This window comes from Buteo buteo, chromosome 11, assembly GCF_964188355.1.
Source record: "Buteo buteo chromosome 11, bButBut1.hap1.1, whole genome shotgun sequence".
In the NCBI taxonomy this organism is placed as follows: domain Eukaryota; kingdom Metazoa; phylum Chordata; class Aves; order Accipitriformes; family Accipitridae; genus Buteo; species Buteo buteo.
The window spans coordinates 39,797,722-39,822,130 of record NC_134181.1 but is presented as its reverse complement, the minus strand read 5'-3'; the positions used below and the strand labels follow the sequence as shown (position 1 = coordinate 39,822,130).

The 24,409-nt window shown below is 48.2% G+C and overlaps 2 protein-coding genes across 9 annotated transcripts in view; one reads left to right on the top strand and one right to left on the bottom strand.

The window, feature by feature from the left end:
- Positions 1-16,456, top strand: part of LOC142037366 (LIM domain kinase 2) — a 48,211-nt gene extending 31,755 nt beyond the window's left edge. For 4 of the 8 annotated variants that reach the window (XM_075041733.1, XM_075041731.1, XM_075041732.1 and 1 more), the window contains 14 exons: positions 301-436; positions 1,721-1,830; positions 2,081-2,269; positions 2,730-2,835; positions 4,208-4,404; positions 5,131-5,317; positions 7,778-7,864; positions 8,599-8,730; positions 8,994-9,050; positions 9,238-9,303; positions 10,117-10,291; positions 11,702-11,757; positions 13,661-13,818; positions 14,355-16,455. In XM_075041733.1, the coding sequence (XP_074897834.1) occupies positions 301-436; positions 1,721-1,830; positions 2,081-2,269; positions 2,730-2,835; positions 4,208-4,404; positions 5,131-5,317; positions 7,778-7,864; positions 8,599-8,730; positions 8,994-9,050; positions 9,238-9,303; positions 10,117-10,291; positions 11,702-11,757; positions 13,661-13,818; positions 14,355-14,511 (1,813 nt within the window). In that variant the 3' untranslated portion in view covers positions 14,512-16,455. Of the gene's footprint in view, positions 1-300; positions 437-1,720; positions 1,831-2,080; positions 2,270-2,729; positions 2,836-4,207; positions 4,405-5,130; positions 5,318-7,777; positions 7,865-8,598; positions 8,731-8,993; positions 9,051-9,237; positions 9,304-10,116; positions 10,292-10,528; positions 11,657-11,701; positions 11,758-13,660; positions 13,819-14,354 lie in introns of those variants that run through there. The other 4 variants (XM_075041735.1, XM_075041736.1, XM_075041729.1 and 1 more) reach the window with 3 other exon arrangements.
- Positions 16,457-17,163: 707 nt separating this feature from the next.
- On the bottom strand, positions 17,164-24,012 carry PIK3IP1 (phosphoinositide-3-kinase interacting protein 1). The gene is made up of 6 exons (XM_075041728.1): positions 23,793-24,012; positions 23,515-23,631; positions 23,281-23,400; positions 21,038-21,223; positions 20,823-20,901; positions 17,164-18,777 (listed from the first exon to the last, which is right to left on the bottom strand). The coding sequence occupies exons 1-6, from the start codon at positions 23,878-23,880 to the stop codon at positions 18,570-18,572; spliced, it is 798 nt and encodes a 265-aa protein (XP_074897829.1). The 5' UTR covers positions 23,881-24,012; the 3' UTR covers positions 17,164-18,569.
- Positions 24,013-24,409: the final 397 nt, after the last annotated feature.

Below are 24,409 nucleotides of genomic sequence, written 5' to 3'. Positions count from 1 at the left end.
AAGGCAGAATTTGTAAACCTACTGATGTGTTTTAATTAATGGATGGGACTTGTTTTAAACTTTGGAAGCTTGTCTTTTCCTTTGTATTGGTTGATACCACCTCTCCTTACAAACCTTGGGTTTGGTGCTAATTTTCAGTTGAAAAAGCATTGGGAAATGGAGGGCCTTAGCATATCTATAATTAGAAGAGCTGGTGGTGAGCTGCTGCTGAATGTCTGTTTTCTCCATGCAGGAGATGACCTTTTCTATTGATTTGTGACTTGTTGCCAACTGGAACTTTGTTCCTTTATTTCCTTCAAGGTGCTCTGAATGTCAGGATCCCCTCACTAACTGGTACTATGAGAAAGACGGGAAGCTGTACTGTCACAAAGACTACTGGGGGAAGTTTGGGGAATCTTGCCATGGCTGCTCTCTGCTGATGACTGGACCTGTGATGGTAAGGACTCTCTGAAGGACTCCTGCCTGCCTGGAGGCAGGACATGCCTGCCTCCACCTCCTCAAACTTGGTTGGGAGTTGTCCTATCTATTCAGATAACCAAATAAACTGAAGGTAATAGTCTCCTTGCTACTCTAATCTCTAATCAGAGATTAGAAACGAGGCATCTTCTAGATAAAGATTAATTTTGAAGGGAGGTAGCTCCTAAAGGAGGGAGTTGTGAGGATCTGAAGCTTATGAACAAAGAAAGTAAGGTGCTGAAATGCACAGGCATGAGAAGTAGAAAGGTGATTAAGGGGACATCTCTTCTGTTTCTGTAGCACAGTGCCTCAGTGTCTCCATGGGGTGATTTTTCCACTGCACTGCAGAGTTGAACCTCTCAGCTCAGGATAAGCAGCAGGTTCTGGCTTTGGGGAAGGTTGCCATCCAAGTCCCACCTGGACTGTGGCCAGAGTGGTTTTCTGGCTGATGGTGTCTTGAAGTAGTGTTAGCCTCAACTGCTTTGAAGCATTGAACTCTGCCTGCACAATATGGGGCTCACCTAAATGTTCCTCTTCTTGCCACAACCTTGTAAATATTTAACCTTTAAAACTGTCAAGAATGAAACATAACCATTGTTTTTCTAGGGCCAAAATAAAAGCAGCATGGTACTCAGTAGTATGATTGCTACCTCAAAGGGAAGTACTGAGAAAAGTGCAGACAATTTCTCATTGCTTGCAGAAGTCTTTGCAAAATACTGTCAATAAGGGAAGTTCTCATAAGGAAAACTGAAAAACAGATCAATGAATAAAAATATTCTTTAAAGGTATTTTGTTGTCTCAGTTTCAGCTCGCCTTTTTTTTTTTCTGTCAGCTGGCTGGTAAAGTATCTGAATTTGTGCGTTGCCTGTTTGCCAAAAAAAAAAGCCCTTTCAGCTTTATTAATTCAGGCGTAACGTTAGTTATCTTGCCAAGAGCAACTGAACAGGAAGGTTTAATATCTTGTTTACTAGTCTGCAGCAGACTACCAACTATTTTTGATAGTTGAGCAGCTGCCAAATATAGCAGATGTTCCTGGGATGCAAGCTTTGCTTTGCGTGTTGACGTGTTTGTTTCAGAGAAGTTTTGCAAACAGGGTGCCAAGGATGGAGTTCAGGAAAGGTAGAATGGGCTAATATAACTTTCCAGCAAAAAACTGCCACTTAACTTTGAGATCTGAATGAGCGCATTAATTGGAGAGGAAAGCAGTAGTCGCATCTGCTGATGGATTTTGGCCCTACTAAGCTACTCCCTTTTCTGTCTGTAGGTGGCTGGCGAATACAAGTATCACCCCGAGTGCTTTGCTTGTATGAGCTGCAAAGTGATCATTGAAGATGGGGACACTTACGCACTTGTGCAACATTCCACTCTCTACTGGTAAGACGGAGCTGCATGCTTTGCCACAGAGTTGCTCCCTGCTGTATGTGTAAGCCATGTTTAGCTGGCTCAGCATGGTTCAGTCGAATGCTACACTAAGGAATGCCAGGAAGCTGCCTTTTGAGGGAGGGAGGGGGGAATGGTGTAAGCATTAAAAACTATAGCTTATGGTCAATGAGAGAACTTAGAAATGTGAGTTTGGCAGGGAGGGCTAGGATACTGCCATAATTACTTTCTTCACTTCTTTTAGTGGAAAATGCCATAACCAGATTGTGCTGACACCAATGATAGAAAAACACTCCACTGAGTCTCTGCGTGAGCAGCTGCCTTATACGCTGACCCTCATCTCCATGCCGGCAGCTACTGATGGCAAGAGGGGGTTCTCCGTGTCTGTTGAAGGTGGCTGCTCCAGCTATGCCACTGGTGTCCAGGTGAAAGAGTGAGTATGACAAGGTTGTGTGCAAGGTACATGTCTGTGCAGAGGGAACTGGTAAAAATTCTGCAGCGCTGCTGTCCTGCCAGCTGCTTTAACTGCTGAGGGGATCTGTCTTGGCACAACAGGGACGTATGTTGACTAATAGCCATTTGTGTTTGGTCTCTGTTTTGCTTGTTGTGATGACCTTAATTGATAACTTTATTTCTCAGTGCTGTCTCCCTCACTGAATGCAAAACATTTGGTCAATTGTAATGGACTAACATTTTTTGCCACTGGGCAAATGAAGAGCTCTCCCCAAACCAGCTCAGACCTAAGCACTTGGTCTAAGGGTAGCTACCTGTGTTGGTAGATTAGCATTGTTTTATTTCAGAATACCAATATGAAGGGAAGCATCAGAGATCAAATCTTTTTTATAATTTTGGCTAAACTGACTTCCTCCACACACTATAATTCCCGTGTTTAGAGTTAACAGGATGCACATCAGCCCAGATGTCCGAAACGCCATCCACCCTGCAGATCGTATCCTGGAGATTAATGGAGCTCCTATTCGTACATTACAGGTGGAGGAGGTGGGTAGAGTTCTGTTCTGAAGCCTCCTTCTCATCTGCCTTCCTATAGCTTTTCTGTTTCTCAGCACTGTTCTCCCCCTACATACAGTGTGTGTTCATTATACTCATGCTCACAGTAGGAATAAACATGAAGACAAGCTTTGCTACTCCTTCCAGCTGAAGAGGAAAATGTAACAGATGGAAATGCAATTAGGATGCAGTTCTGATTTTGCAGCATTCAAATATGAAGGGAGGTAATAAGAAAAGTGTAGGGCTATGACATCTCAGAGGACAGAGAGGCTGTGAAGACTCTTCATGTATTGCTAGTGAAGTCCACTGTTCTGATCCTTTTAGAGGCACTTGCTAATAGACAAAGGCTCAGCTGATCCTAGGGATAAGTTTTTCCCATTGCGAAAAAAGTATTTGATTTGGTATTTACAAATAAATACTTTATACAGATATCAGATGATGCTGCAAGAGTGTAGTGAGACCACCATTACCTTCACTACGCGAGGGTTTTATTTACTGTTGCTGCTGAAGAGAACATTAGGAGCACAATAGACATCTCTCAGATAAATATCCATGTAGTTTTTGCAAAGCTGTTTTTTGCAGCACTGTTCAGGATGGAAGCTTGTGTAGTTTTTGAACACTTCTTAGGGAAAAAAAAAAAAAAAAAAAAAAGCTTTTCATAGAATCACAGAATACCAGGTTGCAAGGGACCTCAAGGGTTATCTGGTCCAACCTTTCTTGGCAAAAGCACAGTCTAGGCAAGATGGCCCAGCACCGTGTCCAGCCAAATCTTAGAAGTCTCCAATGTTGGGGAATCCACCATTTTCCTGGGGAGATTATCCCAATGGCTGATTGTTATTGTGAAAAATTGTCCTCTTGTGTCCAATTGGAATCTCCCCAGGAGTAACTTGTACCCATTCTGTCTTTTCCATGTGATGCCTTGTAAAAAGGGAGTCTCGATCTTCTTTGTAGCCACCCTTTAAATACTGGAACATGGTGATAAGGTGTCCCCTAAGCCTTCTTTTCTCAAGGCTGAACAAACCCAGTTCTCTCAGCCTTTCCTCATATGGCAGGCTTCCCAGTCCTTTGATCATCTTTGTGGCCCTCCTCTGGACCCTCTCCAGCCTGTCCACATCTTTTTTTGTATAGGTCACTTGTAGCTGACCAGAAAGAGGAGGATTTGGATAGCATAAGGAACTTCTATGTTGCTAGTTTGATATGTCTGGTAGACAGCTGTGGTGCATGCAACTAAACCACAACTATGGAGTGATCTCACTGAACTCTCTACTCTCATTCCTGAGGGGCATTCTGCTGTGTCTTCTCTATCTCCTGTCATTTGTGTTCCTCCTGTCTGCTATCATCCTGTCCTTTGGTTTGTTTTCAGGTGGAGGAACTGATTCGCAAGACAAGCCAGACACTTCAGCTGCTGATAGAGCACGACCCTGTCTCACAGCGCTTAGACAGGCTTCGTTTGGACTCCCGTCTCCCCACCCACATAAAGCCGCCCATCTCCCCACGCTCCCTCTCTCCACTGGACATCAAGGAGAATCTGGAAGGAACGCTCCGACGGCGCTCCCTCAGGTAAAGACATGGAAGCACTGCCTCTGACCTAGCTTGCCTTTGCCCTATGCTACCTGGCTGGACTGCTCTGTGCCTAGGCCTTGCGATTGCAAATGACTGCAGAGACACGACTCAGCTCTGATATGAGCCCTGGTAGGAACCACTGGCGAAGCAGCTGAGAGCTTTAGATCCTGCTATTGACATGTACTCTCTCCATTCCCTTTCAGGATGGCAAACTTTCCTTAATAAAAATAAGGACCTCTACTTTTAACATAGAAAAGCTACTAAGTTTTACAGTTAGAAAATGTAAAGGTCAGATTTTTACCACCCCTAAATGGCTGGGGAAGAACATGTCCCTAAAGGGAATATGGCTGAGTCCTGGGACTTGGGAAAAATCTTGTCTTCCTAGGCTGGGGCACTCAGTTGCTCATTTAGTCATTTACCAGTATTTTAACGTTTGTTTAGAGATAGCAAGTGCTGCATCTTCACAGCTTCCTCCTCCTGTTCACAGAGCTCCACTTCTGACTGACAGTGCAGGAGATGTGTTGTTCTTAGGCAGCTCTGATTTGGAAGCTGCTCTAGGTTTGTAAAGAGCTTCTATGGTGCTGGGAGAGCATCTGGCTTTTGAGATATGAAAAGCACCAAAGCACATCTATAAACTGGTCCCTTAGGAGCTAATGATGGGATATGCTGGACCAAAAGTTTCCTAGCAGCTTCCCTGATCTTCCCGTCTCCTTTGTTTTCTAGGCGAAGTAACAGCATTTCTAAGTCTCCTGGCCCCAGTTCTCCAAAGGAACCGCTCCTTCTGAGCCGTGACATCAGTCGTTCTGAATCCCTACGTTCTTCTTCTAGCTGCTCCCAGCAAATCTTCCGGCCCTGTGACCTGATTCATGGCGAAGTACTAGGAAAAGGATTTTTTGGACAAGCAATCAAGGTGAGGGAAGTCCCCAAACATTCATCATTTACCTTGATTACAGCAGTGTCTGCCTATCTCGGGATCCTTTGCCACTGTCTCGGTGGCCTTTGCCCTGCTGATAGTGATTGGTCTTGGCACTCACCTGGTTTGCTCAGTGAGATCCATTTCTCTGTTTCATTCCTTGACCATGAGTGTCTCTGGCTGCAGGTGGTTTTGACTTTGTCCCCTTTGAGTGTCAACCTTGGCCATACATACTCATCTCCTGAGTTAGACTTAGAGCTCCAGAGTGCCTGTGTCACAGCAGCTACCTGGGTGAGGTGGGAGAATGGGGAACAAGCTACACTTTCTCTTAAGAGCATCTTTCTTATGAAGAGGTGCATTCAACCCCAGTACAGTATTTCTTACCCACCCTTAGTGTCGCATGCTTGGGGGTTTGCCAGGCTGATGTAGTAACCATCTCTGAACCCCCAGCAGAGCCTAAATGGCTTGTCAGTGTGGTGGTAGTGGTCAGGTCTTGGATGACTCTCACAATTAAAATCTCCATTAATAGCAGTTCTCTTGTATTTAAGCTCTCTGGTCTTGAGTGGGGATGCTTCAGCAGCTCCTATCCTGGCATCCCTCACAGCGTCAGGGGCAGCTTCTTCTGCCTTACTAAGGTGCTGTGAGCTGCTCAGTACTCAGATTGCTATTCACCATATTATGGGACCTCTCTCCTTACACCTGTATAAACTTCAGGTGTCCAGCCACCATATTCATCTCATGCTTCCATGGGAGGTGGTGAGCCAGTACTACAAACCCAATGCTTTTGATCCATACTAATGAGCATATTTCTCTTCTCCTCTGCTCATAGAGAAATAACAGGTCCAGGTAAGCGGAACCTTTCCTCTGTCGCATGCTTTTGTCATCTGCGTCCCCACAGTTAATGGCACAAAGGCATTTCTTTTCTGCTCAAAGTACCCGATAGCCATCCTGTTCTGGTGCATGCTCTGGGAGTTAAAATTGCCCTCTTGGAGTTTCATGATGACACTTGTTTCAGTTTTGCTGGTATGTCAGCTTAAGAATTCCACTTAGCCTTGTCTTGTCTTTGTCTCTTCACTTCCCTTTATCTTTGGGTATTAGATGTTCCTGGCTTTCATGTCCCTGGCTGAAATGTGTAGTGTTCCCTGGCTCGCTACTTGTATATGGATGCTTGATTTCAGATGGGAGCAGAAGAATAATGTACTCTTGCTTCTGTTGTGTTTATTCCATGCGTTTGTATTCCACCTATATCAGCCTTGCTATGTCCCATGGTTCCAAACAGAACTAGTGTGCCACAGTGTTTGCAAGAGCTCATAAGCTTCCTAAATACTATAACTGGGTCTTGTGTTCTAGACTGCAGCTCTGGAGGTTTTCTGAAAGGCTTTTTATTTTAAAGGGTACAAGGCAAAAAAGTGACACCTTTCTTGAGCTTCAGATTGACTGTTTTTCATGCAGCAAGTACTGTATCTGGTCAGAATAGTTTCCTCCTGTTCCTAGAGAGAAGGTGGTTGTAGTTTACCTGGAGATCTTAGGGAGACAGAGCTGTCCAAGTTAAGCAACTGAAGGGAAGAGGATTTCCAGGAAAACCTGCTTATCAGAATTTGGACCCTTTTTACTCACTCATGCACTATATGCAAGCAAGGCAGAGCTGGTTAAAAGAAACCTCTAGAACACAGCAAAATGCCAGGAACTAGCTGGATACAGGCAAACAGCTTTCCATGTCAAAAGCCAGGAAACTTATCACCTGATGTTTATGGTGGATTTGTGCATTTGCCACCATTCTGGGACATTCCTTGCAGGTAGCGATACACTGCTCCCAAGGAGCATGGTAAAATAATTGCTTCCTGCCTTAACTGAACAGCCTGTACACCCCAGTTCCGCTTGCACTTGCACATGAGTATGTTTGATAAGCGCATCAGAAACCATCAGGCTTCAGAGTCCCCATAAAACCAAAGCATGTAGTAATGTAGTTTTGGGTTGTTTGGTTTGGTTTCTGATGCAAGTGAATGTTGATTCCTTTGCTGATACAGAATGTAGTGGCTAGGGTCTGTGTACAAAATGTGAGCATCACGCTGGGCCAGTACTTTCTGTAAGGGAACTTGAGGCATGCACAAGTATGGAACTGATGCCGTCAGGGGCTTTGACAGCCTGTACACATGCTCAGCCCTATGCTACCTAAAATAGAGACTTCAGCTCTGGTTCTTGGGATGCTGTCAATCTCTTGGTATGATCCTCTATCAGCTTTAGGTAGTTTCTATTTCATGTACAGAGTCTTTGCTGAATTCTGAAAGGAGAAATTTTATGCAGTTTTCTGCAGATCGCTGGGCTCTGAATTTCCTCCCATCTATATTCCTCTCTGGATGGAGGGGAATGTTACCCTCTCTTTCAGAAATGTTGCAAGAGCATTGGAGCTATGTATTCTTGAACCTTGCCTGTAGTTGTGGTTTCTCTTTCCACCAGGTGACTCACAAAGCAACAGGAAAGGTGATGGTGATGAAAGAACTGATTCGCTGTGATGAGGAAACACAGAAGACTTTCTTGACAGAGGTAGGAGCAAGATTTCTAAAAGCTTCTGAGCCAGTACTGTGGTGGAACTCTCTTCCATCTTCTCCAGAGAGAGAGCGATCATGCCAGCAACCTGGCAGGAATCAAGGCACCGAGGAGGGAGACATCACACGGGGAAAAGCTGACATGAGCTGAATGTTTGCTGCAGTGAAGTGTGACTCACACCGAGCAATAGACATGGCTTCAGCTCCCAGCTCATTAATTTTTCAATGATAAAAAGCAGTCTGAGTCTGAGGCAAATTGAGCTGTGCAATACATAAAGGATTTATCCCTTGAGCCTTGTGCATAAATACAAATAATGAGGGCCTATATCTGTAAGATATTTAAGACTCCTGCTGTATTTAAGCCAAACTATTTTCTTGGTGGCTCCGTACCATGTTTTTCAAAGTCAGATTTAGCTTAAAGGCAGCTCCCTAAACACCTGATGCTGCTATTCTGGCCCTGACACATGCAGTATGGACCAGATAGCTGTCGTGGAGAGCTCCTGTCTCTTAAAAGTTAGCCAAACTCAGCGGTGCTCTCCTTAAAGACTTAGATCAGGTTAATTGCACAGCGTGAAAATGAAGAGGCAACAGTTAATTGACTGCCTTAAGGTTGGGGTTTGAGTGCTGGAGGGGACCTCCAGCATTGGAGTGCTTGTCACCACAGAGTGGATCTGTCAGGACTTGTTCCATTCTCTTCTTTTGGGGGGGGTGGGGGGTGTCTCTGCTTCCCAGGTGAAAGTGATGCGCAGCCTGGATCACCCCAATGTGCTGAAGTTCATCGGTGTACTGTACAAGGACAAGAAGCTGAATCTTCTCACTGAGTACATTGAGGGGGGCACCCTGAAGGACTTCCTCCGCAATGCGGTGAGTATGGAAGCCTGGTAGACCTCTGCTCAATGAGGTTGACAGTGTGTTGTTGGTTGTACCAGCCTTACCGTGCTTGTTGTTAGTGCTCTCCTTTGGAGCTGTGTGAAAAAGCTGCTGCTTAGCTGTGGGTGGCGTGAGGCAGGAAGCGCCTGGGGCTGTATCATCTTTCTCTGACTGCTCTAAGAGTCCTGTCGCGGAGGAATTTTGGTCACCGGCTGGCTGGTAAGATAGTCCCTGACCATTGAGGACTTGTCTTTCAGGATCCGTTTCCCTGGCAGCAGAAGGTCAGCTTTGCCAAAGGAATTGCCTCTGGAATGGTGAGTCGGACTGTCCCTTCATCACAGAGCAAATCTCCAGGGTCAGGGTTAGCTGCTTCAGCAGTGTGCTCTATAAGGGGTTGTGGATGCTGCCTGACCAGTAGCATCTATTTGTTGAGGTCTGTAAAAGTGAAGGGACATATTCACCTGGGAACCCCTAACACCAAGTTTTCTCCCTCTGTTCCAGGCTTACTTGCACTCCATGTGCATCATACACAGAGACCTGAATTCCCACAACTGCCTAATCAAGTTGGTGAGTTACACCTCCGTTCCCCACAGCATACTGTTCCCCTCCTTGTCATCCTTGTCCCTTGGTTTTCTCCACATGATGTTCCCTCTTTTGTCAGGGTGGAACTGATTTGAGAGCAGCTTTTACTGCCCTAAACAAGGGAGCTTCATCTTCATATAGGATTTTCCAGACTGATCTAGCTTTCGCTGTTTCATCATTCTGTTCTCTTACCCCCTTTCCTGTGGTAGTATCGCCTAGTAACAGTCACATTACGAGAGTTAGTACAGCTCTGTTCCTTATCTGAGCTATGAAATGTTCTCTACAGCTGCTTCTGTTCTTTCAACCACTTGATGACTTTTTTTATTGGCACTCAGGATTCAGACAAGTGTGCTGGTGTGTGCACATGTGTGTGCTCTCTCTTTTTGAAATGCTAGGTCACAAGATTCTTGTGTATCTGCATTCCCTCAAGCCTTGCCCTTGTTCACTTGGCTGGAATATGAGATTAGTATGTGGGCTTCAAAAGACCCAGGGTGAAAGTCTAAATTAATTTCTGGCTGGGTATAATAGGAAGGTCTGAAAGAAAAGGTCCAGGTTTGCCCTGGCAAGTGTAGCCCAATTGATGGGATTAGTGTTAGCGACCACACAGACAATGAAGAGAGTTGGCATTGTGAATTGTGTGTCTTACACCTGTCTAGACAGCTTGCTACACTTACCTGGCTGCAGGAAACCTTGATAGTCACCCTTACAGCGTAGCTGATAGTGAACAGGAATTGCAGCCTCTTTGTTCCTGAAAGGAGCTAAGAGGAATCAGTGGCTTGTACTAAATCTCTTGTGTAGGATAAGACAGTGGTGGTGGCTGACTTCGGTCTGTCTCGGCTGATTGTGGAGGAAAGAAAAAAGCCCACTTTGGAGAAGCCATCTGCCAAGAAACGAACCCTACGCAAGAGTGACAGGAAGAAGCGCTACACGGTGGTTGGCAACCCATACTGGATGGCCCCAGAGATGCTAAATGGTAAGATAGCGATACCAGGGTGCAGGTGAGGAGACAGCCTGTGGCAAGGTATAGGGATGATAGGATTACTGAAAGCTTTGGGGCCCTAGTAACAATCAAACCTATTAGAGCCTATGGTTTTAGACCTACTAATATGCAAGCTTATTTATACACACAGGTACCCTATGTGCACTTCTTTTGCAGTACTTGACCTGCTAAGCCTTTGTACCAGCCGAGGTAATGTTTCTGGTTTGACAGCAGGATTCTTCAGGAGGGCAACAGACCTAAACTTGCTATGATCCAGATAACAGGGAAGACAAAAGAGGCCTGAAATAAGACTGAACCTGAGATCAATTTCTGTTATAGCCTCATGCTTTGGAACTGCCCCTTGAGACAGGGAATCATTAAACTCCAGGATGAGGCTTACGTGTGCTGTTGCGTAGATCCAGGGAGAAGCCATCTGCTGCCAGGTTTGCTGAAACCTCAGGACTGGGGTGGGAGTTGTCCAAGTGCAGGGAAATCTGTTTTTTTGGCATGCAGCCCTTGGTTGCATTAAAGATGAACTATGTCCCTTAGGGGAAAAACTGCCCCTGCAGGAGTTGAGGTAAGGGTGAAATACAATGGATACAATTTCCTCCTAATGAGCAGGTCTGTCTGACCAGGTCAGGCAGTTTGCCTGGCTACGATATCAGTATTGTCCAACATAGTCCACCAGGGAAGGGAGGACTGGGCTTTTCTCCCCCAGCTTAACTTTTCTCCGTATTGCTTTCTTGTGTGCTGTTCTGTTTTCTTTCTCTCAAGGCCTACAGGCCCTGCTGGAGTCTGAGGCTGCTTCTCGGAGCCTGTCTCAGACCTGGCATTTGTCAAGAGAACAGCAAGAGCGTAGTCTGACATCACCTCTGAAAGCAAGGCTGTTTACCAGATATTGGCTTGGGAGGGGTGTGTCTAAGCAGAGAATGGCATGCTGGAGCCAGTCTGCTTTCCCAGATTCAAAGCACTGCTAGCGTGTAATTTATTATCTCTGCAGTCACTGCAGCAGGGACTGGGCACTTGCTCGCTGCTGGGGAAGCTGAACACTGACACTGCACTGTAGAGATGCACTAGAACAGCAATCAATGCGAATGGGCAGAAGCTTTCCAGTTATCCTTAGCATTTGCTCAGACCTCTGATATACCAGGCTTCCCTGTGTTGTCCTGTAATTCCCTAGCAGAAGAAAGAAGCACAGTTAATATGTGATGGCAGTGTACAGGAAGATGCAGTTGGTATACATATCTTGGGGCAACTGACCCTGCTCAGATTTAAGCCTTGCTTTGTCTCCTGTTTTAGGGCCCTCCAAGAAATAGGCTTAGTTCAGTTTTGGACTGGCAGCTCCTGGAATAGCTGGATGGGGAACTGCGTCTCACAGAGCTGAATGTCTTGTGTTTCCTGCAGGACAGAGCTACGATGAGACAGTGGACATCTTTTCATTTGGGATTGTTCTCTGTGAGGTAAGACCAGGATGTTACATGGCATCTATAATGGACTTCTTCCCCATTGCCACCTCCTTGCACATACTGCATCAGCCAGTTCTCTGTGTCTGAGTGTGCAGTCTGTGACTTAAGAGCATGGTGAATTAGGCTGGGAGTACAAGCTTACCCTGCCCTCTGCTCCCTCAAGGAAGATAACTGTCTTGTAACTTTTTGGTCCCAGAGAGAGTTTCTTCCTGGACTGGAAGAAATGCAGCGGTTCCTCCTGGACTGAGAGAAGCTGTAAAAAAGTCCAACAAGTTCTGATTGAGCCCTGGTATCCATTTGAAAGCAGACATATTCCCTAAAACTGTGATACTTTTTTATTTTTCTTTTTCTACTGCCTCATTAAAAGAACAATCACATTTATAATCTCAGCAAATTCAGGGCCTCCACTGGGGATGGCATTTCACTTCAAAGAAGGGGAAACTGAAACCTCTTTGCAGGTCGATTAATGAAGCTTGCACCCTGAAGTCTGTTAGCTTAGTTTATTTCTGAGCCAACGCACAGTCTTACTCTTTTATCAGGCTTTTCTGTCTGCAGAGCAAAGAGCACCACTCAAAAGCTGCAAGGTATTTTCAGTTTAAAAGGTGTGTAAGACTGGAAATACAGATGAAAGGTGGGGTGTTATGTGTATGGGTAACACAGCAGTTACAGGAACACCAGGGGAGACCAGCACAGTTTCATCTTCAGTGTTTGGATGAAGGGGACAAAGAAAATATCTGTGCATAAATCTTTGTGGTCTCATCTGGTGCTCTGTTTACACTTGGCCCTCCTCTCAGAGAATATTGTGGTTGTGAGTGATAGATTTAGGAACTTGAAAAATCTGTATGTGGGATTAAAACAATTGTTTCAACTATAGAAAAAAGACAAATAAAGGGGTAGTAGCATATGAACATTTGTCACCAAAATAAAGATGCTAAAAAAAGAAGTTACATACTCAAACAGATAAGGAAATAACCCTGACAAAATACATGATGGGCATTCCACTGTCTAGTTACAGGATGTGGTTGTCCTGCTGAGTTATTGGCATAGAAAAGCCTGGGTGGTTACAAATAACACCCTTCTTGTGATATGCGATGAGGCTTTAAATTTAATACTCTTCCCCATGTGAGAGTTTGTATTGACATTGACCTTGTCTGAGTCCAGATCACCCCAAAGCTCCCGCTGTGGGTTCCTTCCCTCTTACTACACTTGTGCTGGAGGTGGTGAGTGCACCTCGGCAGGGTAGGTGGTGAGCACTGGATGTCTGAGTGCTGGGGCAGTGCTTCTCTCTGTTCCACCCAGCCCTTTCCTCTACCAGCTCTCGCCTGCAACCTCCTGGGCATTGGTTATGGCTGTTCTTGTCTCCGCCCCTACCCTCTGACTGTGGGTGGGGTTGAATCTGCCAGTAACAAAGCAACTCAGAATTTGTGGTGCTGTTGACTTCACAGCATTGTTTTGGACAGGCTCCATAGAGAGAGGAGCTTTGCTGGTGGTGTGAGAGGGTAGAGATGGGATGGTGATGCAGGTCGTGTTGATTACCTGCGATCAGGAGAGGCTGCATCATCCGCAGCAGCGAGACACTGTCGAGCTCTCTGGCAAGTGCACATCATCCTGTATCTCCTAGCAGAGACCCTGGGGAGAAAGACAAGGCATCTGGGCCTTCCTTCACAACAGTGGCCACATCACCAGGTCTTGAAAAATTTCCTGTGAAGTTTTTCTGTATGCAGTGCCTTGCTCATTGCTTTGTGCAGCTAGCCCCACTGGAAAGGAGGAACAGTGTTTCTGCTCTTTCCCTTTCACTGTGATACTTTGAAGGAGCCCCTGCCTGATGCGAAGTTCCCTGTTTCTTAACGCTCTGGAAGTGTTGCTGTACTTAAGCGCTGCTCTCATTTTTCCCTAGATCATAGGCCAGGTGTATGCTGACCCAGACTGTCTCCCACGCACACTGGATTTTGGCCTTAATGTCAAGCTGTTCTGGGAGAAGTTTGTTCCTGCTGACTGCCCTCCAGCCTTTTTCCCTCTGGCTGCTATTTGCTGCAGACTGGAACCAGAGAGCAGGTAGGTTTGGGGTCTGGAGGACTCCTCTTTGTAAGCCTGGTGGATGTGCCTGTATCCCCTTAGTGGAAGGATTGCTTTGCACAGAGGGTGGATGAGGGCTGTACTCCAACCTTCTATAGGAATGCTCAAAGGCTTCCACGTGAGGAGAGACTGAACACTCCTCAGCCTGGGAAAGAGACCGCTGTACATGGTGGAGGTCTCTGAAACCATTTATGAGACAGAGAGAGTAAGGGAGGAACGATTGTTCAGGGTTTCTCATGTACAAAAAGTAGGGGCAGACGTTGGCAGCAGCTCTGAAAGGTGAACACTTCATTTGTGAAACTTGTAGCTTCAGAACAGTGTTGATGCCACGTGGGTTCCAAAAAAGCCAGACCTCCCTGGTCGTTGGCTTTAAAAACGGGTAGCCCAGACAGATGGGATCTTTGCAATCTCGGAAGCTGAATGGGACAGTGGCCTGGATGGATGACTGGCTTAGCCTTTCCAGATGCTGTTCTGCTTCCTCTTTCCCACTTACATTTCCTCACTGCTGCTTCTAGGCCCCCTTTTTCCAAGCTGGAAGATTCCTTTGAAGCTCTCTCTCTCTACCTGGGAGAACTTGCTATCCCCCTTCCATCTGAGCTGGAGGAGCTGGACCACAACGTGGGTGTGCAGTATGGACTGAACCGTGACAAGCTACCTGAAAACACAACCTAGTCAGCTCATCCTGCTGCCTGCACCACTTCCATTGGAGTCGAGATGAGTGACAGGGAGGGAGATGCACTTCAGCCACTTCCAGGGCATTAATGGGGCACCACGCTGTGCGTTTGCTGCATTGCCTCTCTCTCCCCACCCAACACCCCTCCTCTTGGACATCCTGATTCACTGTGGATTTCTGGCATGTTTCAGAAGCAAAAAGGGCCGTTTCCTGCCAACTGCACCTAGGAAAGCTGCTCAACACTATTTTTCTGGCTTGAGAAATGTTTCTCTGGCCTTTTCAGGCTTCTTTACTGTGGTGCCTTAGAACTTGGCTGCAAGCTGTGAAGTCACCCTGGCCTGTCTGCCAGGGAGGGAATTGCTATAGGAGACTCCTGGGCAAGGACCAGCACTTCTGGAACTGCTTCTCCCACTGACTACCCTGCTCAGAAAGCTGGGGAAATTGGATATCCAGTAAAAGGCCCCACCAGGACAGCGTGCGTGTGTATGTTTGTGCATGTGTTTTCCAGAACAACCCACTGAGATTTTGGCCTCCAGTGTGCATCAGGGGAGGGAGTGAAAAGCCCCAGGAACTGGGCAGCTCTCCTGAAATACCTTGTCTGTGGGGAAGAGTGTATGAATTTTTGTTTTGGTTTTGTGGGTTTTTTTGACTTCTCTGTCTCTGAATACCTCCAAAAGCCTGCCTAGAAACACTAAGACTGAGCTCTGCTTGCCCTTCCTGATGGTGAACAAGGCAGGCAGCAAATGAGCCACATGAGCATCTTCAGACCCTGAGCCTGCACAGTGAGTTTGCCTGCCCAAGAACCTTAACCTTGGTGAAAGTATTTGAATCTGAATGTGTAGAACTACACTAGGCACTGGCTGTGGACATCCCTGGAGTGCAGAAGCTGCTTGAGCCCTTGGTCTGTGGACATGAGGTGGCAGAAAGTGCTCTTCAGAAAGCTGAAGGTCTGAAGCAACTCAGACTTTGTGCATGGACAATGGCAAAGGGGGACATGCCCAAGGTTACTTAAAGGATTGACTTGTCGTGAACAGAAAAGTGCTGGAGAATGTCCCATCCTCCCAGGAGTGGCAGCTGGAGAACTAATAATTCAGTTGCCATTACCTCATCCTTTCCTGCAGGCTGTGCAAGTTGTTCCCTTTGAAGGTCCTTCTTGCAGCTGCTGCTGCAGCACCTGAGCTGATTCTCCAAGCAGAAACTTTCCTCAGGGTCATTCCCTGCTTTTGGGGAGAAAAAAGGACTTGGAGTCATTGGGAGGTGGGTGGGGGTGTATTTTCTTCCAGCACTTCTCTCCTTCCTCCTTCAGTGGGAGAAGGAAGAAAGCTACTGCCGTAGTAGCTCATGTGGTTGGTAGAATGGAACAAAAAGCTGGCTCGAGTCCTGCTCTTAAGTTTCGCAAACATCTTGGTTAAACTGGATTTTTTAGTGTGCTCCTTTCTCCCCTCCTCCCTGCGGTATTGAATGGTGGGGAATGGGTGTTAGTCTTTGCTGTTACTTTGATTTCCTCCCCCTACCCATGAGTTTAAACTATTACGCAAGATAACATGGGACCAGCCATCACCTCACAAAAGGTGTGTGTGGGGCGGGGTGTTTTTAGTCTGTGTAGTGGTGTTTTAGAAACACTGGGGGCTCCCTGTGCTGTGAGTCAGTGGAGGAGCCTCTCTAAACTGGGTCCAGTGGATTCAGGATTGTTAATAGGATTTGCCCTTTCTTTCCCTCTCCCAGGCTGGTTTGTGAGGGGACCCCTGAAGGGGGGAGTCCTGGGTGATGTGTGGGTGGGGTTTATGAACTGTGATTTGCACAGCTCCATGTTCTAACTAAATTAAAAAGCAGTAAATGTATGCTATGAAAACAAGACTTTGTTGTCTCTGTGCTACATAAAGCAGGAAGCTGTAACTTTCTTCAGTTTCTACTGTTGTGACAAAATGGTAACATCAAAACTGCACAGATCAGGTATCATCTAGAACTCCCTTTCTTGAGCCAAAGGGCTCTGCCACATTTACAGAAACACAGTGCGAGTGCTTTATAGTACTATTTACCTGGAGTGATGGAAATGGAAGAAGTTGTCAAGGTTGGTTGGTTGGTGGGGTTTTTTAAGGGTGGACAGGAGTCAACAGAACATGGAGCCTCTCTCCATTTTCCTTTTCTCATCCAGGGATAAAAATACAGCCTGTTCTTGGAAACCTCTTATTCTGAAATATGTAGTTCAAGGGGCATTTGTTAAGGCAATGACTGAACAAAAATGCTAGCTATGTCAGTGCCCCCTGTAACCTGCTGTGCTCTGTCTCCATCATGCTTTCCAATGGAAGGCCCCAAGGGATGGAGCTGCTGCTGAGCAGCCCCAAAGCAGAACTGCCCTGTGTCAGTGCAGGAAGGGGCTGTAACTGAGAGCATCTTCTCACAGGCCAGCCCGCTTAGTCAGCGCAGCTCACACACCCGCAGCTGCTTTTCAGGAACAGCGTCCCCGTCCAAGACTAGCTGCTGGCAGCAAGGAGGTAAGCTCCATGGCCCTTGTCAGTGCTGGTGAATGGAAGCACTGCTAGTAGGGATTTACCTTTTGGGCCTGGCAAACTGAAGTAGCATCTTCCCCTCTCCTCAATTTGAAGTCTGCAACAGGCAAAAGGATGCTGCTCTAGCAGGAGGAATGTACAGATGAGCCACAGTCCACACAGGTTTACAGAGCGTTTTTCTTTTAAGCTTTAATACAAGGTAGCACAATCTGCACCTTCTCATAATGAGGTATTTAAAACATTTTACAAAGAAATGGTATTCAAAGGCATTTAAAAATAAAATGTTTCCCTTTTCTGAATCAAACATTAACACTAAAACCCCTGCTGCCAAGTGCTGCTCCCTGTTAGGCCCACAGCTATAAAGCAGATGGCTAGAAAACTTACTTGAATGGCTTGAATCCCCTGAGGTGGGGATGGATGTTTCCCTGAACTGGCCTTGCCTTCGTGCTGTTTGGGAGACACTGCAGCAACCATCCCTTCCAAACCCCCTGAAATGCTAATAAAAGTTGTTACAAAACCTCTCTAATAGGGCCAGGCTCTGTAAGCAAGTAGTCTTGCTGCACAAGCTGAGTGTGTGTGAAGGAGGCTGGGCCAGAAGCCATGCTGTAACTTTGGGATCTTGAAAGAGCAGTTGCCCTGTCCTGCCCTTAGAGCAAGAGCTGCTATATCATGGTCAGGGTGACCTCCACAGCTGGCTTGGCCACTCTGTCCAGAGCTGGCTCTGTAGAAAGCCAAGGGAATTCGGAAGAGGATGTTATCTATCCTCTCCACAACTATCTACTGCTGGCCTTTGGTCTCCTGATCTGTGTAGTTAAGTGAGCAGGAGGCACAGACCACCTGGACACCTACAACTGTGGCTGTGCGTGTAGCACCACAGAGGAATGGAGATGTGGCCACAGCCCTGGAAGACCTGGATTTGTCAAGAGCTTGAGAAGAGCTTTTCCAAATTGACACTGGGGCTAAACATACCGCTCCTGGCCAAAGCCATCCCTCAAATAAACTCTTCCTTGGAAAAAAACTTGATCCAGTAGCAGGATTCTGGACAGTGTCTCCAGCTCTCAGCCACTAAAGCAAAAAGGCAGGAACTATAATCAGAGTGTAATTATCTAGCTAAGTCTGACGTGAAGCTCCCCTCAGTCCCTGCAGTACTGCTCCCTCCTGGGGTTCCAGGCTGAAACTTAAGTAACAGTGCACACCATTAAATAGGAAAGGAACAGAAAAAGAGGAAGCCAAAACCACACTCTGGACTATGGGATCTGTGGCCAGTTATGAGCCTGGCCCATCATCCCCCCCAGCTCCTTGGCACACCATGGAGATAGGTGGGAGGAAGCGGCAGGGTCCACCACACCAGTCCCCAGCTGGTCATGCACTGAATGGTGCCCCTCAAACAGATCGTGATGAATAGCCCATTGTTCTGTCCCTCTGCATCACCTTCATCTGGCTTTCATCAAAAAGAAAACAAAATAGAAATGAACACACACAACCCCCGCACTCACAGTGGGAAGCTGGAGGCTTTGCTCAGCCTGTATCGCTCCTGCCTGAGCTGCTCAGGCACCAGGAGTACCCGCCTGTCCCATGAGTGGGCCACTGCCGTCATGCATGTCCTCCACAGGTGTCTGGTTGGTGTGCACCACGATTGTGTTCTCATCTACAAGCTCGCAGGCAGGATTGGTGAACGCTGAGAGTGGCAGTGTGATGCGCTGCATTTCACGCTCATAAACTTTCTGTTCATGCTTTTCCTTTAGGTCTTTCCCCCTAGATTAAAAAAAAAAACAAAACACGTACATGCATGGTGTGAGTGCCACTGCTTGGAGGCAGAGTCTCTCTCAGTAAAGGTGATATAGTAGAAAAGAAGGGACTCTGCTCTTGGAGAAACAGATGTTTCAGCTACATACAAAGGGCCAGAAACATTCCCTACTGTAAGCAGAGGACCCCATCTGAGCATCTTTTAAAAACTAGCAGCCAAGTAAAGTCTGTCCCTCCCTCATAAACTGGCTTATTCACTGACATTGCTATTGCTAAATGATGACTCCAAAGCCCGGCTTCTCCTTCAAACCATGGAGCGGACAAAAGTTTCCTTATACCTTATAGTCCCACAGCACTGCCTGATGCAGACCCAGGGGAGCAGTGAGACAGCACAGAGCCCACTGCTGTGGAAAAGAACTTCCGTAACCTGTTTCATCTGATGGAAACAAATACCAGAGGTGGTGACAGATTCTGCCTTTTGTTGCAGCAAACAAACCTGTGTAGCAAATTAAGCTGTTCCTGAAAGTATTAAAGCTTACTGCAGAGCTGGCCCTGCCTTCTGCTGCTGCAGCTAACAGCTTAATACTACGACCAGCTCCTCAAACCTACCTCAGTCTTCAGCCTGTTGCTAAGGGAGGCAACACCTCTGTAATTCGTACTGAGGAAGAACCGCCTTGCTTTAAAAATGGATGGCATTAATAGCGCGTTGTCTCCAGAAAAGCTATGTATACCAAAAGCTACTAGACCCATTAAAGCTTTCTCACCACACCTACCCAAACCTGCCAGCTTGCACATGCAATTTTGAGAGCAAGGCAAGAAGAGAGAGACAGTAAACCTGCACTGCAGCCCTGCCGTGAGCTTTCTGGGATTGAAGAAGCAGAGCTGCATTTGGACAAATTGGTCTATTGCTTCTTCCACTGAAGATAGGAGTGAGGTGGGACAGGCACCACTCACTCCTCCTGGGGCTCGTGATCCCAACCAGGCAGAGCTGCTGGGGTTTCCTGTCAGCACATAAGCATTTTGGCTGCTTTTCAAAGCTGCCTACGAGCGTGCAGCAGTGGCTGCCGTTCCTGCCAGCACACGAGACGGCATTCTCTGAAGTGACACCTCAAATCAGATTCCTCGACAAGCAGCGCTCTGTGTTTTGCCCCTTATGTAACACTCCTCCCTCTGTTTTTTTTTTCTGTCGGCATTTATTATAAACACTTACATAAGGACATGTCCCAGCTTGGGAAAGGGCTCCTTCTGCTTGGTTGTGTCAGACTGCTGTCAAACAGCCAAAATACAGAACAAACCCTCCCAGAGAAGGGAGCCTGGGCCTTCATTTGCTGCAGCGACATTCACTGCTATTTGTTAATCCTGCCCTGTCTCTTACAGCTAAGCTGCTTGCTATTACCACTAACTTCAAACGCTGCTGAGCTAGAAACATTTCTGTCCACCACAGTGAAGTGGCTGAACAAATCATAACTTAAAGGTGAATCAAAACTGACCTTAAAGTGTACAGAAGGTTTGGTAAAATTAACTTTGACCAAAAAAAAGCACTACTTTGTATTCAGCTTCATAGGATGCAATGCACGAGTGGCAAAGAATTTGCCAATTGTTTGTCTTCTAAAGCTAGCTAGATGCGAGAAACCAGGGAACAGGTGGCCTCCTAGAAGGACTGTTCTTTTTCTGATCACAAAAGACACTTCTGTGAGGGCTCCTGGGATCTGCTCTCTCCAGCTCTTATGTAAAATTCAGCTCCCCAGATGCATCTGAGAAAGCCATATCAAGACACGCATGCACACACACACACACAAAAACAATAAAGAGGGCAGTTTGAAACTTTAAATGGGACAGAATACCACATTGATGGGTGAAATTGAGAAGAATGAGATTAACTCTGAAATAGTTCTTTCCTCAGTGCAACAAGCATGATGTGCTATATCAAAACATATGCTTCTATCTGCCTTTTCACTGGGATATGGTTGGGTCTGCAGGTACTCAAGACATTCCTGCTCTATATACGTTACTTCATGCCTACACCAGCTTTTGGACAAAGAATAGCCACTGACCTCTTATAGATGTATCCCAGGACAATGCCAGCTCCGATGGCAATGATTATCACCATCATGATCAGCCCCAGCACATACCCTGCAAAGAGAGAAAGGAAAGAGACAAAATTAGAGGCAGTAGACCCAGCTATATAGCATTGCTTCCAGAGCCTCAATACAAATCCATCCTGCCAGAATTACAGGAATGGATCCATCACATGATCCTGGGTTTGTACCTAGTGTCCCTAAGTCCTTCTTTTCTTTGGAGTTCATCTGCACTCTCTGACTGATCCCAACAACGGGCTGCACAGCAGCTGCCTCGCTCCGGGAGGGCAAGGTGTCAGCCGGTTCAAACACCTGGTCGACCCCCTGAGAAGTACCAACTTCTGCTGGAGGGACTGGGGTTGTGGCAGCTGTAGCATCTGTTGAGAGGAAAAAGAGACATACAAAATACCAAGCATTGATGAGTACCTCAAAACAACATGTGCCTTGTGAGTGGGACAGATCTAGACTGGTATCACTGAACCGCCTTCAAAGTACACTGACAGACACTTGTTCCCTCTTAAGTTGTTGCCAGAAATTCTACCAAGGCAGACAAGAAATGTACTCCTCCCCCCACTCTCCTTTGACACGAACCTATTTAACTAAGAGTGCAAGGCACTGCCACAGATGAGACAGAAATAAGGCACCAAAACAAAACCCTGGTTCAGGGCATGAGTCCAGGGGATGCACAATGACTTCATTTAGTGTATAGATCGATACACAGGCTGCAGCTTCAATCATGCTGAACAGACATGAACAAGATTATGAGAAGAATGTCCATCCCAAATCTCCCAGGAGCCTATTTATCTCTCTTCTGCCTCAATCTTCCTGACACAGGAAGGTTTGATGGAAGGAGACTCCAGCTGGTGTGAAAACAACCTGGGGACATTCTTCTTCTTACCCAGCCCCTCTGTGCACCCATGTAGCAAACTCCTTTAGCATGATGGACAGGCTAAGTCTGAGCAACACTTCAGGCAGCACAGCCACTGAGTAGTGCAAGTTCCTCCTCAGCAAGAGCCCAAACAAAGGTACATAAGGATGGACACTCATAGCACAGACTCCTTCCCAGCCCTGTGGATTTTTTATCAACAGCATTGCAAGATTTCCAAGGTAGCTCCTTCTTTCATGACACAGTTAAAATGGCAGCTGTAGCACAGTAAAAGCTACAACAGTGGAAAGTAGGTATCTATGACCTGTCCTAAACAAAAAAACCCCTACTTTTTGCAAATGCTATGCACAGTATGCATCCACACCTGAAAACTCTCTCCACCTGGATCTCACCCCACAGCTGACAATAACTGCGTGTGGATTGCCTATCTGCAGCCATTTTGAGCCACCAGTGCAATGTGAAATGGAAGTAGAGAAGGGGAGTTAGAGACAGTAAATCAGGGTCTCCTGCACCGCACAGTGACTTTACGTAGGGTCAGCCAGAGAAGCTGAACCAAGGGGAGCTGCAGGACACGACTACAATAAAAAGGCGCCCGCTCTGAGACACAAAAATAGCCAAACCCCTTAAATGTGCAAATGGCGTATTGGCTGAAAGGTCAGGTAACTCTCCTGATCCCAAAGGTGCAGGACTGTTTTGAGTAAGGGTCTTGGCAGCAGAACATTTGTTTTGCTTCATCTTTAGGGAAAAGCAGGCAAAAAATGAACAAAGCAATGGGGAGGGTGTATGTGTGGGGGAACATGTTTACATGCGAGGATAGCAATCCCGAGGGGCAGTGGAGTGCATAAATCTTGAAGGGCTCAGAAATAAATAAACAGTTCAAAAAAACCAAGTGGTTACTTTGGCCTCAGTCAGCACTGACATCTCCTCTCCTTGAAACAGGCTTCAGCTACAGTTCTTCTCTTGGCAAACTGTTTCCCACCCTGACTACCCAGGAGTAATCTAGTGTTTGGGGTTTTCCATTTCTTACTGTCATCCCGTCAATCCCCATTTTCTCCAAGTTCTCTCCCCTCACCTGTACCTGAATTCACCCTGGCACTCGTTTAGCAGCAGCACACTTGTTTAGACAGCAGTAACATGCCCCACAGTAACGGTCTACCAGCATCTCTGCAGCTCCTAGTTGCCCAGACCTCAGCCTTTTTGCAACACAGCTGAAGAGCCCTAGAGTGACTAGTGGAAAGGGAGTAGGGGGCAAGGCTTTGCACGGGCCTTTGCTGGCACTAATGGAAAAGCTCTAGGGGCGGAGCAAGGCACAGCTGGGAGACAGATGTGCGCACAAACAGGCCAGAGCTGGAGGGCAGCCCCGGGTACACTCCGTGCCCGGGGGAGGGCAGCGGGTGCTGCCATAGCCCGGGGTTGTTTGTGCGCAGGGGACACCCCACCCTGGGTGACAAACCCAGCCCCCAGCGGCAGGAGGCAGGCCGGGGAGGGCGATGCCCCGGGGAGGGCAGGCGGAGAAGGGGGAGGGGGGGCGGCCGGGGCCGCTCCTACCTGAGCACCGAGCGATGTGGCAGGGGCTCCGCTCGGGGATCCCGGCTGCGCCTCGGATGTAGCACCAGGGCGCGGCGTCGCCGTCCGGGTTTCTGCAGCTGTTGTGGTCCTCGGCGATTGCTGGAGGGCAGCGGGGCCGTCAGCGCCGGGGACCGCCGTCCCCAGCACCCCGCTCCCCCCCGACAATCCCCACCGCCGGCTCCCCGGGCTCCCGCCCCGACCTCCCGGACCCACCTGCCGGGAACGCGGCGCCGGGGTCGCTCCGCACCGCCAGCCAGTTGAGGCACGGGGCGCCTCCGGAGGCCACTCGCCGGCTTCCGCGGTAGGACGCGCCGTTGCCGCGGAGGCACTCTGCGGAGAGACGAGGCCAAGCCATGCGGGCGTGCCGGGCAGCCCGGGCCGCTCCTCAGCACCCACCCACCCCCATCCACCCCCCCCACGGCGAGACCGGCCTTTGTCCCCCACAACAAAGCCGACCCGGGGCGGGGGGAGGCGAGCGGGCCGGCACTCACCCTCGGCGCCCCGGGCGGCCGCCAGCAGCAGCGAGCCCAGCAGCACGGCGCCCAACGCCGCCGACCGCCGCGGCCCCCCGCGCAGCATCCTCGGCGCCGAGGGCGAGGAGCCGCCGCCAGCCCGGCCGCGCAGCTCGGCTCGGCTCGCCTCCCTTCGGCTCCGCGGCGAGACCTGCCCCGGCTCTCCCCTCCCCGGTAAACAACCGCCGGGCTGCGCTTCCTCCCCCCCCCAACACTCCCGCCCCGCAGCCGCCGCCGGGTCCTAACGCTGCCGCTGCCGTCGCCGCCGCCCGCCCCCGGGCGGCTCCCGGCCCCGCCGGGGAGCCCCGGGAGGGGAAGGGGCGGCCGGGAACCTGCCGCTGCTCTGCCGCGTCCGCAGAGGGTCCCCCCAGCCCCGGAGTCCCGGGAGCGGCCGCAGCGATGGGTGCCCGGTACCGCCGGGGCTGTTTGGTTCGGGAGGAACACGGGGAAACGTTGCCGAAGCGCAGCTCCGCGTCCCCGGGCCCGTCCCCTACAGCCGCAGGAAATTCCCTGGGCCGGGAGAGGAGATTCCCGACACGGAACTAGGCTTGAGCCGCTGACTGTGGCAGGGAACGTGTTTGTCTTCAGGGACCCAG